Source organism: Lacerta agilis, chromosome 4, assembly GCF_009819535.1.
Source record: "Lacerta agilis isolate rLacAgi1 chromosome 4, rLacAgi1.pri, whole genome shotgun sequence".
NCBI classification, from domain to species: domain Eukaryota; kingdom Metazoa; phylum Chordata; class Lepidosauria; order Squamata; family Lacertidae; genus Lacerta; species Lacerta agilis.
In genome coordinates this window covers 38,995,765-39,010,208 of record NC_046315.1, presented here as the reverse complement: position 1 = coordinate 39,010,208, position 14,444 = coordinate 38,995,765, and the positions used below count along the sequence as shown (strand labels likewise).

The window sequence follows — 14,444 nt, the reverse complement described above, 5'->3', positions numbered from 1 at the left end:
AAATTACAAAACCAAAATCAATAAAAGTTTCATTGGAGGAGGGGTTCAATTATGTACACCCTGGGTTTATTTGACTGCAAAACTACGCTTTTGTCTGCAGGGAACAGTAGGAAATGCAAATCAAAGCTTCATCAAAAGCATAAAGATTACAGAGGCATTAAGACATAGACTGGGAGCCAGAAGGAGGCTCCCAGTCTATATCTTGTAACTCATGAAAGTTGCCCTGCCCACGTGAAATACAAAATGCAGCCTAGAGAACTCTAGAAGTCTCTAGCTTGGTTTTTGCCACGCTAAGATTTTTTTTTTTTTTTTTTTGCTGTTATTAGCTACCGCCATTTGTCATAAGCTGTTTATTGATTGCCCTTGTGGAAATTATGTTATCCTGCCTTCTGTTGCAGATAAAAAAGGTACCAGAAACAAGCATTATTCACAAGCTGTGCACCCTAATAGGATCATTTCTATTGGATAACCTGCATCATCTGTGCAGTCTATTCGTCTGCTGTAGCTGAAGGGAAGCCAATTAAAAAAACCTTGCATATTTGTAGTTTGTCATGTGGACAGCAAATCCGAGAAACTGCCCAAGACCCAACATTAAGATGTCCAACAGATGGGAACAATCTATCTTCATCCAGATGGGTTATCAGAATCTCTGACCAGAGGGATGCGAATGTCCCAGATACCTTACTTTCAATCCCTAAAGCCATTCATTACCCACATATCTATCCATCTCATTCCTGGACTTCACATTTCTGACTAACTTGATCCAATTACACTAGAACACGCCAAGAGACTTAACTTCTAGGAAGAGGAGCATGTCTCAAGCAACGACCTATCTTTTCCACAGTTTCATTTTGCTTTCATCTCTCATGGTCCTGACATTAACCTTTGTAAATTTATAATACATGTGGACAATATTTCAGTAAATCTGGTGAATATTTTGTGAGTTTGGACAATACCGGGGATTGCAGAAGCAGCAATAAAAGCAGAAACAGTGGCAGAAGCAGGAATAAAAACATCAGTCAGAAGCAAGATGCATTGGAATTTAACAGAAGTCCTGGTCGGATTTAATTTTTATACTAATGGACTTTAAAGAGAGATGGCTGTAGGCAGTTACTATTCTAAGATGTGAATAATATTTGTCACACTTTGGAGAAGCTCATGTGGCATTTTTGGGGATAGAGAAAGATAGCATTTGGAACTGTGACAAATTAAGCCTTAAAACATGGGGCAAACCTCCTTCCTTGGAGGAACTTTGAAGTGGATTGACATGTAAAGCAAACAGTTATGTGCACATTTTGATTTGACATGCAACTCTAAACTCTCTGACCTTTAGTCAATTCCCTTGGTCAATCAGCCTTCAAGATTCTGAGTCCCATTCCCAGCCTATCTGCTTGGCACTGTGTACATTAGCTTGACAGAATAGAGCTCCTTAAGCCTAGCCGAATCTCAGTGCTGAGACCATTTGTATTTAACAAAAGAAAGCAAGGACATAGAGACTTCTCCTTGATTCTGTAATTCCCACGGTAGTGCTTACAAGTTGTAGTTGCAGCATATTAAAGTCTTCTATTCAAATGCTTGTCCATAAAATACGAACTCTGCACACAGACCTATGGAAAAGCTAGCCTAAAAACCTGTGGCCCTCCAGCTGTTGTTGGACTACAACTTCCACCCCCACCCCCCAATCATGGGTTATGCTGGCTGAGGGTGAGGAGAGCTGGAGTCCAACAACATCACAACAGCCACAGGTGACTCACTCCTGCTTTCAGGGCGTATCTTCTCTACCAAGGACTTTTAAGTCTACTACAGTGAAAATGAAAATAGGAATGATTCTGTTTATCAGAAACCAAGTGCTAATGAAATATCTGTAGCGTTATGGCTCTAGTAATCCAACACTTGCTGTGAAGTAACAGCAAGGAAGTATGTACTGCTGAATGGTGTAAAATACAGGTGAGGCTCCATCCAGCACAACCAAACTACCCGTACCTGTCAACTCTTTATACTCTGATGTAACTGAATGGGGTTGGTGATCACACAGACTAGTAGCAGAACCAATCCCGAGGGAGTGGGGGGATGGGACATGAGAGACACAAACAGACAAGGAAAGGAACCACTTTGCTTTGGCCTGGGTAGAAACAGCTCCAAACATGGCAGCTGCACTCCTGGTTCCTTCTGGGAACCTTAAACCAGAAGGCTGAAGAAGTAGACACATTTGTGGTATATTTCTATAATGCAACACAGTGCCAAGTGCATATTGCACGCAGAGTTTGGTAGGAATACTTGAAGAATTTGATGTTTGTGAATTCTGATACAAACTGACTGGATCTGTAGTTCTCGGGTCATAAAAATTTCAAAGTATGTTTTGAGAGAAGGCATTTAGAAATATGTATACAAACACAATTCTTAATTATTAACGAGGAAGAAGGATGTACTAGACTTATGCGTGAACACATGAAAAAGTGATATGGACCAGAAATAGTCCAATTCGCCCTTCCTTATTGTGGGAGTGATTAGCAATAAGGGTATAAAGTTGCTTGTCAGATTGTAGGTTTTTGCCTTTTATTGATTGGACCAGTAGTTAAATGGAGTACTTTTGGCAGTACCATTCACTGGACATTAAGTAACCTATGGTATTGTGTTAACAAATTAAAGGTCCAACACTTATAGTTACTGAACAAATTGATTTTTTAAAAAAAGTTTTAAGGAAAGGAACAGGCTGACAGACAGAAGGGCATTTGGCTTCTCAGCTCAGCAAGGTTTTTGAAATACTTCCTGTAAGCACTTTGAACACATCAACACAAATACTAAGGATTAAGGAAGAATGAATTGTTTGCCCTAGATGTGTCCTCAACATACTGCATAAAAAGTATAAACACCCATCAGAATTACATTTGTATAGGTGAGCTGCAAAGCTTAACTGAAAATAGCTAAGCCCAGATTTGTGTGCCAAACACCCACAACGACCAGGCTGCTCAGTCAAATAAGCATATTCTGAAATGTGCTGGATGTAGTGTGTTTTCAAGAGGTATACAGTGATGATTAAACACGCAACTCTTCCACAGGAGGGGGTGGGTGGGAAACCACAGCAGGATTTTGAGTACAAAAGCAAAATTTTATATTATCTCACGAAGGACTAGGATTTCTTACTATGTGGACACTTTCAGATGTACTATTTTGCTGAGATTAGTTATTAAAGACTTGCAATTCATCACAGGGTTCCATTCTCAGCTGAGACACAGTACTCAGGTAATGAAAGAAAGTCTTAGTTCATTGCTAAACTAGCCAGTGTGGCAGCAACTATTAATTAATAAGCAACCATGTTCAAAATTAGATGGGCAGCCACTACAAATTGGCCTGAAAGATAGCTCCAAAAATCATCTGTCCTCCGGGAACCGTCTCCAGTTGTGCACGATAAAACTTCTGTCCACAGTTTTTATTCTGTCTTGACAGCTGGGCAAACAGCTGGCATCTCATAGCGTACAGAAAGGGTGTGAGTTAACAGTGGGTAATGAAGTGTAGGATTGTGGCAGGTGTGGATCTCTTTCCTCACTTCCACAAGATCTAGGGCTGCATCAACTGCATCTATGCTTTCATGGAAAATTCAGATCCAGAGCTCCCTGGTATGACTAAGAAAGTGGGACTCACCCAAGCACCGCTGCAGCTTGCAGAAGCACCTGATAATTATAATCAAACTCAGATTATAAGAAGTTTGATAAAGGGTGAAGCTAGCAAGTTATGTAAGTTAAAAGGGGCCAGTCTTCGAGATTTTCCATGGTATTGTGGAAATGGATCATTTAATTCCAACTTCTACTTGCAAGCATAACACATCCTAAGTTGTGAGCATGTTCAAAAATAAACGGGGAAAAAAGGAAAAGTCATTATCGTTCAAGAGGTTCAAATCATACCTGGACTGAGTACTGTCCCTGCAATGGAGATGATGCAATCTAATTTCACCAGCTCTCCTCGATAAACTGTTGTTTTATGCGATTCCACAGAGACATTGAAAACAGGACCTATGAAGAAAAACACATATTTCTCATGTGTGACCTCCTATATTACACGCAAACAGAAAGCGTTACCTAGTATAAACATATATTCATAAACTGCATCTGGCCAAAGATTCATGCCTCTAAAATGTACTTAGGAAAACTGAAGCAAAACAAGAAGTGTCCAGCCCCAGGAACATTTCATGTGCTCAACACCAGCAGAATTAGCTCTTGCACCAGTCGGTAGAGTATGAGTCTTAATCTCAGGGTAGTGGGTTTGAGCCCCACGTTGGGTGAAAGATTCCTGCATTGCAGGAGGTTGGACTAGATGATCCTCATGTTCCCTTCCAATTCTATGATTCTATGAAAATTCAACAGTACTTCACACATTCTGTAGTCAGTGCTGACATTCATGAGAACAGAAGGAGAGCTCTTAAGGCTACCTGGTAGCTTTACTTGCTTTCTAACTTGGCACCATTAAAACTAGGATTTTAAAAAGCACTATAAATCCAATGGTATTCCGTGCATATTTTGATGGTACCAGGGATATAATTTTTGCTACATTATTATGATTATTTGATGTATTTATATTCTGCCTTTCTCCCAAATTGGGATTCAGGGCAGCTTAAAATATTTAAAACATTATAAAATACAAAGTAACAAAAGCAAACTAGTTAAAAACAATAATTAAAATGCAGCGGAACATATTTTAAACCAGCCATTAAAATACAGTTCTTCCTGACAGCATTCCAGCGCTGCATCGCCCGCACTTTAATCTTCAAAGGCCTGTCTGAATATGAAGCTCTTAGCCTGCCGGTGGAAGGTTAACAAAGAGAAAGCCAATCTAACCTCTCTTCAGAGGGAATGCCAGAATATGGGGGCAGCCAAAGAACGGGCTCTCTCTTGTGTCACCACCAACCATGCTTTGGGTGTTGATGGGACCAAGCGAATGTGCTCATGCTCATCCAAAGACCTTAGCACCCAGGTCAGATGCATTATCTTTCAGGTTGCCTGTACTCAAGCCACATAAAGTTTTACATGCGCTAAGTCCACCCCAATACATTTTGCTGCCTAAAACAGAGGACAATAACACCCTTCCTCTTTATACATAGAGGACTAGCAATAGGACAGCATACTATACTGCAGGGGCCAGGCTGTGAAAGACCCACACACAGTTCTGCGCTCGAAATACCTTGCTGCAGCTCACTCCCTGCTCTGCGGCACCTGCTCTCTCCCCACTGAAACCGGTGGTGCCAGTGTGCATCACGCGGGTAGAATGATGCACACGCAAGTCTGATGCTTACTAAAATGCATGGCCTTGTCTGCCGGCCACTCTGCTTACTTTCCCAACGGCACTGTTTGTAATGTGCCGTGGGAAGCTGACCTGATAAAAGAGCATGCCAGCCCAGGACAGCTACAACCAAAGACCATTGCCCGGAATATGGGACTAGCTAGGGGAGCTCAGGAGGAATGGCCATGGGGGGCTGCCACCCAGCATCCACACCTAAGCTGCCTTCTTAGTCTCCATCTTGGACCTTATACCTATTAAAGCCTACCCTTAACCTCCACGAACAGAAAGCAGTTATGAGACAAGGAGAAGAGAGATGCTGAGCAAAAAACTAAATAAAAAATAAAAAATTAGTATCTCTGTTTATTTAAAGCATTTTTACTCCAGTGTTTGGCCAAAAAGGCTCCAACAGAATCTTATGGAGATCAACAAAAATATTAAGAAATATCCCGCTCCTATGGTGTTGAAGATCACAGCCTCCAGAGTTGCTCCTGGCTGGCTAAAAAAGAAAGATGGAGAAAAGATATATGTTCCTGCAACATGGCCTTAGTCTTTGTCGAGATTTCTGCTCTTTCGAAGTGAACTAGTACTCCAATATTTGCTGTTTCTCTTACAGTCAGGCTTGACCCATATTCTCAAGGGACACATTCAACAGCAAAGCAAGTTTCTGTTAAGGATGTTAGCAGCTTGCAAACTATGTTATTTTTTTTCCTGGTCTATGCTGAATCAGCCATAGAAGTCAAACCTCTGTATTGCAAAGAGAATTTATTTTTATTAAGATAACTTTTTTTTTTTTTAAAAAAAGGGAAACCTGATGTACAACCTCTCTCACAGACACATTTTACTGTGACCAAATTCAACTGTTAGAAGCAGTTACTGGTACTACCTCAGTGATTACTTCAAAATTCAAAATAAACATGGTACCAAATTTCTCTCCTAAATTACATTTTTGTATCGTACAGCATGAGACTGAATTTATCTCTTGCCCTAATTACTTAGATAATAAGGATGCCCAGCAAAAGCAAAAGTATTTTTTGTAAAACAAAGAAATAAATATTTACATAAGAGTACTGCAAGAACACAGAGGATGTAGTGAACCCACATAATCAAGACCATTCCAATGAATCGCAAATATAAATATAAGATGGGCACATTTTCTTCCTCGCTGCTGAATTTTTGTACTGATAAAGCAATTCCTACATAGGAAGAGTGCCATAAAAAATCTGTTCTACATGCTTTCCACTTCAGACAAAAATAGTTGCATTAAATTAATCCTGTATCAAGTTAAGAGGGAATTACTGCATTTTCTAGTGCCTTATCGGCCTTTAAGAGGAAAACCAAATTTATGTCCCTGATGACAGCTCTTCCCTAGAAATTACTGTCAATCGTTAAAAAATGATGGAAGGTATTCCATACATTCAGTGTCACTTAGAATGGTCTATGCATAAGCAGGCACAATTTTGTGAAGACTGCAGAAAGCAGAAGGAACATGGCTAGAGCAATCCCACCACACTCAGTAGGGGAGATTCGTAAGAGAGCCACTGCCATATCCAGAACCCTGCTGGCTTGCTACAGAAAGGACAGGTGGTGGAAAGTGCTCCCCCCCCCCCAATTTCCAGAGTTGGCATATTTCTGTCTGGCAACCCTGGAATGCCAGTTCCTGGTCTCAGGTTGTTCCCAGTACTAGCAGCATGTTAGTGATAGCAGCAGAGCTTTCCATGATCACACTGGCAAGGCGCCTGATTCTGGCAACAGTAACCCAAGAACTACCATACAACCCAATTGGTTTAACAGGCATTAGTTACTGACCTCTTCTCCTCATCCAAGTTCCCAAAAGAGAACCCTAACAATTGGGCATCATACGAATCAATCGGCCCATGAGCCACAATCCCTATGCAAGACTCAGATACTGTGCAGGTTTTACCTTAAGGAATACACCATCGTGTAAAACAGAAGATAATATTGATAATTAGTAACCTCCAAAGAAGATCTTTTAGTTTTCACTCATGTTATCATCACTGGGGAAGCTGCACTATTTTATTAGGATGGAAACTAACTGCAGTGATGAAGTATTCTAGAGAACTATATTCTTATTAGAACTATATACTTGTTTTGTAGTGTGTGTGTGTGTGTGTGTGTGTGTGTGTGTGTTTCTGTTGTGAACCACTCTGGGATCTTCAGATGAAGGATGGTATGCAAATTCAATAAATACTAATAAAAATATTTTGTGACATTTTAACTTGTTCTAGTGTAGTTATTACCCAGGTGTAGCATTAAAAGCCTTCTCTGTGCTACTTATTAACAAAAAGTGTTCATAATCAGGATGTATGTATGTTTGCAGACATATATTTGATAAATGCACTTTAATTCTCTGTTGCTTATGTCATTTTATTAAGTATTATGATTCAATGATAAGTTTGTTTTACTTTTAAATGGCACTGAATTTACAAAGGAGGGTTTTTTTTTTAAAAATGAGCAGTATAGTAATAGGAAAAATGGGAACAATTTTTCAATCAGAAGTGTTAAGAACTCTAAAAAGATTCCTATGGAGATGTTCTCAGCTCTTGCATTGGGCTTAGGAAATATGATTTGCCCCAAAGGTGGGGTGGGGAGTTCTGCTGAAACAATTGTTAGACTATCTAGTCCAGGGGTCAGCAAACTTTTTCAGCAGGGGCCGGTCCACTGCCCCTCAGACCTTGTGGGGGGCTGGACTATATGTTGAAAAAAATATATGAATGAATTCGTATGCCCCACAAATAACCCAGAGATGCATTTTAATTAAAAGGACACATTCTACTCATGTAAAAACACCAGGCAGGCCCCACAAATAACCCAGAGATTCAATTTAAATAAAAGGACACATTCTACTCATGTAAAAACACGCTGATTCCCGGACAGACCGCAAGCTGCATTTAGAAGGCGATTGGGACGCATCTGGCCCCCGGAACTTAGTTTGGAGACCCCTGATCTAGTCTGTCCTGCACCATTATTTGAGGTAGGGTAAAAAGGTAAGAAAAGGTAAAGGAGCCCTGGACGGTTAAGTTCAGTGAAAGACGACTATGGGGTTACGGCACTCATCTCGCTTTTCAAGCCAAAGGAGCTGGCGTTTGTCCACAGGCAGTTTTCCAGGTCATGTGGCCAGCATGACTAAACTGCTTCTGGTGTAACAGAACACCGTGACGAGTGCCAGAGCACACGGAAACACCGTTTACCTTCCTGCCACAGTGGTACCTATTTATCTACTTGCACTGATATGCTTTCAAACTGCTAGGTTGGCAGAAGCTGGGGTGAGCATCAGGAGCTCACCACATTGCATGGATTCGAACCACCGACCTTCCAATGGGCAAGCCCAAGAGGCTCAGTGATTTAGACAACAGCGCCACCCCCACACCCCTAGTGAGGTGAAGTATGACGTATCATTGAGAAATCTGATTTAAATCAGATTCACCCTCCCTTTTAAAATTGCCTAGATTTACATCAATCCACCCTGAAAAAGGGGGTGGGGTGGGGAGAAAAAGATAGGAATATACATATAATTGCTGTGTTGATCATATCCTAACACAACTAAATATGCATTAAGGATCCCAGTGAAACAACTGTGAACCTTCACAGAAATACAGTGCCAAAGAAGCAAATTGTATTAAAATATATCCTCCACTGGGACAGAGAGAGACACACAAAACTCGATCCAACAGACAGTAGCAGCAAGCAGTTGCTATCTGGCCATCCTAGGTTCATAAGAATGCAACTTTCAATGCTACATTGAACACAGAGCATATAACAGCATGTCCATAGTATGAGATATAGGAAAAACTGATGTCACCCACAAGCCCTTCCTATTCCAAAATATTACTCACATCTACCCTGGCCTCAGACCTTGCATTATTATTGTGAAGCTGCTATCATCTTGTCATTTAATAGGCCCTTCTCTCACATAATTCTAGTCATAACTGTTTTTTCTGTGTACATTCTTCGACTAGCGCTAACTACACAGCAGAAGATATTACAAAAACAAAACGTTGTGTGTTTTAGCTGCGGCTTGTATTTCCAGCCACCAATTGACAAGAAGCCGTACCAGAATTATTAAAGCACCATCCTGGGCCTGTGCAGGGGAGGGAGGCTGACATTCTCTCTTTTTGCTTCACCTCAAAAAGAAGGAAAAGGCCAAGTAGGATTGTGTCATATGAACATAAAAATAGCCCTGCTGGATCAGGCCAAAAGGTCCATTAGTCGAATGTCCTGACAATGGCCAACCAGGTGCCAGTGCAAAGTCAGCTAGCAGGAGATGAAGGCAAGAGCCCCCCCCCCTTCTTCACAGGAACTGGGACTCAGGAAGACCACTGCTTGGAACACAGAGTCACATAGCAGCCACTCACAGCATTCTCCTTCAGGAGTTTATCCAGTTCCCTTCTAAAGCCGTCTAAGCTAGTGGCCATCACAACTTACAGCAGCAAACTCCTTGAGTTCACTAAGCACTGTGTGAAGTTGTCCTTAATTTTAGCTGCCCTCAATCTCCAGCCAGTCAGCTTCTTTGGATGAACCGAAGTTCTAGCTAGTAGGAGAATAACAACAATACTTTCCTCTAACTACTTTCCCTGTGCATGCACACGAAAGCTCATACCAAGAACAAACTCAGTTGGTCTCTAAGGTGCTACTGGAAATAATTTTTTATTTTATTTTGTTTTGACTATGGCAGACCAACACGGCTACCCACCTGTAACTACTTTCCCTGTGCCATTCATAATTTTGCAAACCTCCACCCCCTTTCTCCGTACCACACGTTGTTGTTGTTGTTGTTCAGTCGTTCAGTCATGCCTGACTCTTCGTGACCCCATGGACCAGAGCACGCCAGGCACACCTATCTTTCACTGCCTCTCGTAGTTTGGCCAAACTCATGTTAGTAGCTTCGAGAACACTGTCCAACCATCTCATCCTCTGTCATCCCCTTCTCCTTGTGCCCTCCATCTTTCCCAACATCAGGGTCTTTTCTAGGGAGTCTTCTCTTCTCATGAGGTGGCCAAAGTACTGGAGCCTCAACTTCAGGATCTTTGTCAGCAAGGTGATGTCTTTGCTTTTTAAGATGCTGTCTAGGTTTGTCATTGCTTTTCTCCCAAGAAGCAGGCGTCTTCTAATTTCATGACTGCTGTCACCATCTGCAGTGATCATGGAACCCAAGAAAGTGAAATCTCTCACTGCCTCCATTTCTGTACCACACGTACTTTTCTAAATCTACATCAAGTTTCCCCTTAGCTGCCTTACTATGATTATTTTAGTGAAAAGTGCAGATTATTATAGTGTTCTCTCACAGAAAATGTGAAAGAGGGGAGGGCACTTTAACAAAAACAGTTCCAAAAGGAATTGTTGTGAAAATAAGAATTAATAAATGGGTTGGGGCTTATTTGTTTTTTTGTTTTTTGGATAATAGGCCTCTTGTCCCTGATAAATTGAGAGGGATTTGGCTGAGAAGTACAGTATTCTGCACAGTATACTGTCTTTCTGAAAGAAACTGCTTTGGCCTACCATGATTCATCCTACCTGGGAATTGTAAGGGTTAACAGTGCTTGTGGGGTCACAGCATTACTGAATAGTGAGGGACACAGCTGCCCTTTCTTACAATGCAGTGGGCACAAGGAAGGGCATAAACACCCCCCTTCCATTGCAAGCCCCACCGATAGACTGCAGTGACTTGTACCAACTGTAAGGGAAAAGGCAAGCCTCAAATTTATGACTGGCTCATTGTGGCTTGATTTAGCCAGAGCTGACTTGAGAATTCTGTAGTGGAACTGGAAGGTGGGATATACGTGTTTAAATAAATATTTTGATAGTCTCATTTTGCATGCTGTACAGTATTAGCGAGTCCCAGGTACATGCCCCAGAAAGTAAACACCGACAGTGCACTCACACACAGTTTTAATTGGCTGCATGCTGAATATTAGTGCTGGCCTGTAGGCAGGCAAGTATAGAGACTGCTGAACACATGGGTCCTGGTTGGGATGAAGCACAAACTTGCAGAAGGGTCTAGGCACAATTTAGGAAGCTGTTCAGGGCTCCATAAGCACAGCACAAGGAGGCTGGATTGCTCACTGCCCGGGATATTAAGCAGGAGTAAGCTAAAAATAGTTAACAGCTACCGCATGGAATAGCACCACCAAGCACGGAAACTGGGCATCCAGGTCCCATACAACATTTCAGGATAGGACAGTTCTCGCAACCCTAGTGCAGTTCTCGCAACCCTAGTATTGAACATGTTGTTCTTCTCTTGGTAGGGGACATAATAAATGTGATATCACATTACCTGGAGCCCTGAAAGAGCACATACTACTTTGTTACTGAAAAGCCAACCTCTTTTATTAAAAGATATAAAGCAAGTTAGACAAGATGCGCCTGAGGTTTTGCCCTCACGTATTTTCGTTATGCCTCTGGTGCTGAAGTGTTGCCTTGTGCTATCTCTTGCCTTCAGGGAACTCAAGAGTTCACTGGCCAGGTTATGCAGCCATGCCTGCGAAAGGTTTCCTTTCGCAGTTTGCAACCATACAGCTCTCATACATCTAAAGCCCAGAAAAGTAGTGCTGAGCAGCTGAACGGCTTAGGACATGTGCTTCAGGAGGTGGGAGCCTCTCAAAAGCAAAACAAACCCTCAAACAAACCTTTACATTATTGGCAGCCTTGTTGACAAGAGCCCAAGGATGCCCAACGACCAACATGACGTTCCAAAAACAACAATGGATCCACTATAATAAATGAGAGATCTTGCTACCAACCTGAAAGTAATTCCTCATTCTGCTTAGCAGAAGGATATGCTGAAAGGGAAAAGAAAAGTACAAATGTGCCCCAAAGCACCACACTGGCTCACATCATTACAAGCTCCAGGAATTGCACCACCATATGTTAAAGAAGGATCAGATACTATTAACAGTTAAATTTGTATTCTGACCTTCCTCCAAGCTCAGACCTGCTTATCTATGGTTTCCAAGTCACTAAAAGATCTTGCAGACAAAATGGGGTGCCTGCATCATGCCAAGCCTTGAACAGATTTTGGTGCCTCTTGCCTTTAACACAATTTGAGGTTGGGTGTGTATATAATTAGATGAATGGGAAGTAGAATAGGATTACGACTACAGCTCATGATTAGCGAGGAAAGAGCTGAACCATGAGCCCATGTGTTTGGAGAACACGTTAATCCAAACCTTGGTTTAGAGTGGCGAGAGAATAAAAACGACTAGGGAAGAACAAAGCACCGCAACGCCACACAGTCCCGGTAAATTACTGTTTGACTTACCAAGTTGCATGAGGCAGGATTATAAATATAAGGTAGGAAAGGAAACTCGGAGTACCTAAAAGACTATGTCAATTGGGTGAATAGAAACTGGAAAATTTTCGGCTGGTGAAAATAAAGGATCATTTGCTAGCAATGAGAACTCTTAAGACTGTGAAATAGCCTTGAGCAAATTAGTGATAGTTCCTGTTTTAAGAGACTTAATACAGTAAATTGAACAGAGGTTTTTGTTGCACAGTTGGGAACAACCTTCTGTTGATACCGAATGAAGGAGAATATAGATTAGAGATCTTGTGTGTCCTGATTTATGAACTCCAGGTTAGAAGATGTCCTTGCTTCAGACAAGTGTTTTAAAAAGATGTGCATTCATTGCACCACAGCAAAACAATGATCAGTGAGTGAGAGTCGTAGGGAATCTTTTCGTCTCAAGCTGGCAATTCTACTACCCCTGGGATAAACAAGGGAGCTTTGTGGCAACTAGAAGACTAACAAATGGACTAGGCCTAGGGCATAACCTTTCAGGGACTAGAATCCACTTCATCAGATGCAACAGATATCATAATAAATCTGTTTGGCTTTTAAGAACCTCAAGACTCCCTTGGTTTTTCTGAAACTAACATTGCTTCTAACTTTGGAAAGAATCTGATACACATTCTTCTATGAGAGTTCATGGAAACCTTTCTAAAGCACATCTGCATGTCAGGGCTCCTAGGGTAAAAATAAATAAATAACTTGAGAATGAGTGCAGACACCAATTTACACGGGGGGTGGGGTGGGGGGGGAGACAGAGAGACCTCCTTCAGTTCAGCTAAATTGCACATTCACATCCTGAAGAGCTTTTCTTGAAACATGAAACCATTCAGACAAAAGTGATACTCCAAACAGCTCTGGCAGTAAGCCAAACCACTGGTTGAAAAGTCTTTCGATCCAAATAAGTCCTCCCAGCTTCACGCAAAAAATCAATAAGAACACAGACATCTATTGCAACAACCACTAAAAGCTTTTATGTGGAAATCTTTGAGATTTCCTTTAACCATAGTCCCTAAGGTTACACAGGGTATTGCCTGGGTTGGGCATGGTTCAGATTGAAGGTCTTGTTTTAAAATAAAACATGGGTAGGCAACATGTTAGAGCCACTTAATACATTTTATTTTCACCCACCAAACACTGTCATACTATTGGAGCTGTGTGTAGCATGAAGAGAAATGACTGAGCATCTTCAAACACTGAAGAGCTACCGTTGGGTATGGCTCCTTGGCTCATACTTTTTGCTCACACTTTTGGTGTCTACTGCAGCAAACTCTGGTGCACTGTTGAGTGGCACCCCACCGTGTGGCCACCCATGTGCTTTCACACTTTCACACTTCTGAGAGGAGCTAGCACACCAGTCAGAGTAGCAAAGGAAGGAATAAGCTGTAACACAACATTCATTTCTGCAATCCCACAGCTACCGAGAATTGTTGGTGGTTCTTGGGGTGGTGGCAGCAGCGGCACATTTCCACTGGTGCTGGGAGATTGCTGCTGCTGCCGCCTCCCATGAACCACTATTAAAAAATTAAACCTGTTTGAATTTGCTTTTGCAGAAGGTAATTATTTCCTTGTAAATATTGTAATACTGTACTCTGGGCAATCAGTTTCCCCCAAGTTTATTTCTATATTCACCTGCAATTCTCACTCTTAGGTGTTATTTTTGCCATTACAGCCAAACTTTGTTAAGCCTTTTTTCCCAGGCAGGGAGTACTGTAACTTTATGATTTATTTATTGCTCCAATAGTTATGGAAGCAGTCAGATGCCATAACTTTAGAACAATTTCCACTTTCACTGGTGTTCAGAAGTTTTAAATGAACAATCAATTCCAGAGTTTGGGACAAACCAAGTTAAGAAACAGGGATGCCA

At 41.5% G+C, this 14,444-nt stretch overlaps 1 protein-coding gene across 1 annotated transcript in view; it reads right to left on the bottom strand.

Moving 5' to 3' along the window:
- PTGFRN (prostaglandin F2 receptor inhibitor) overlaps window positions 1-14,444 on the bottom strand; it is a 51,583-nt gene that overhangs the window by 5,898 nt on the left and 31,241 nt on the right. The window contains exon 7 of the mRNA XM_033145879.1: window positions 3,903-4,010. Coding sequence (XP_033001770.1) covers window positions 3,903-4,010 — 108 coding nt within the window. The remainder of the gene's footprint in view (window positions 1-3,902; window positions 4,011-14,444) is intronic.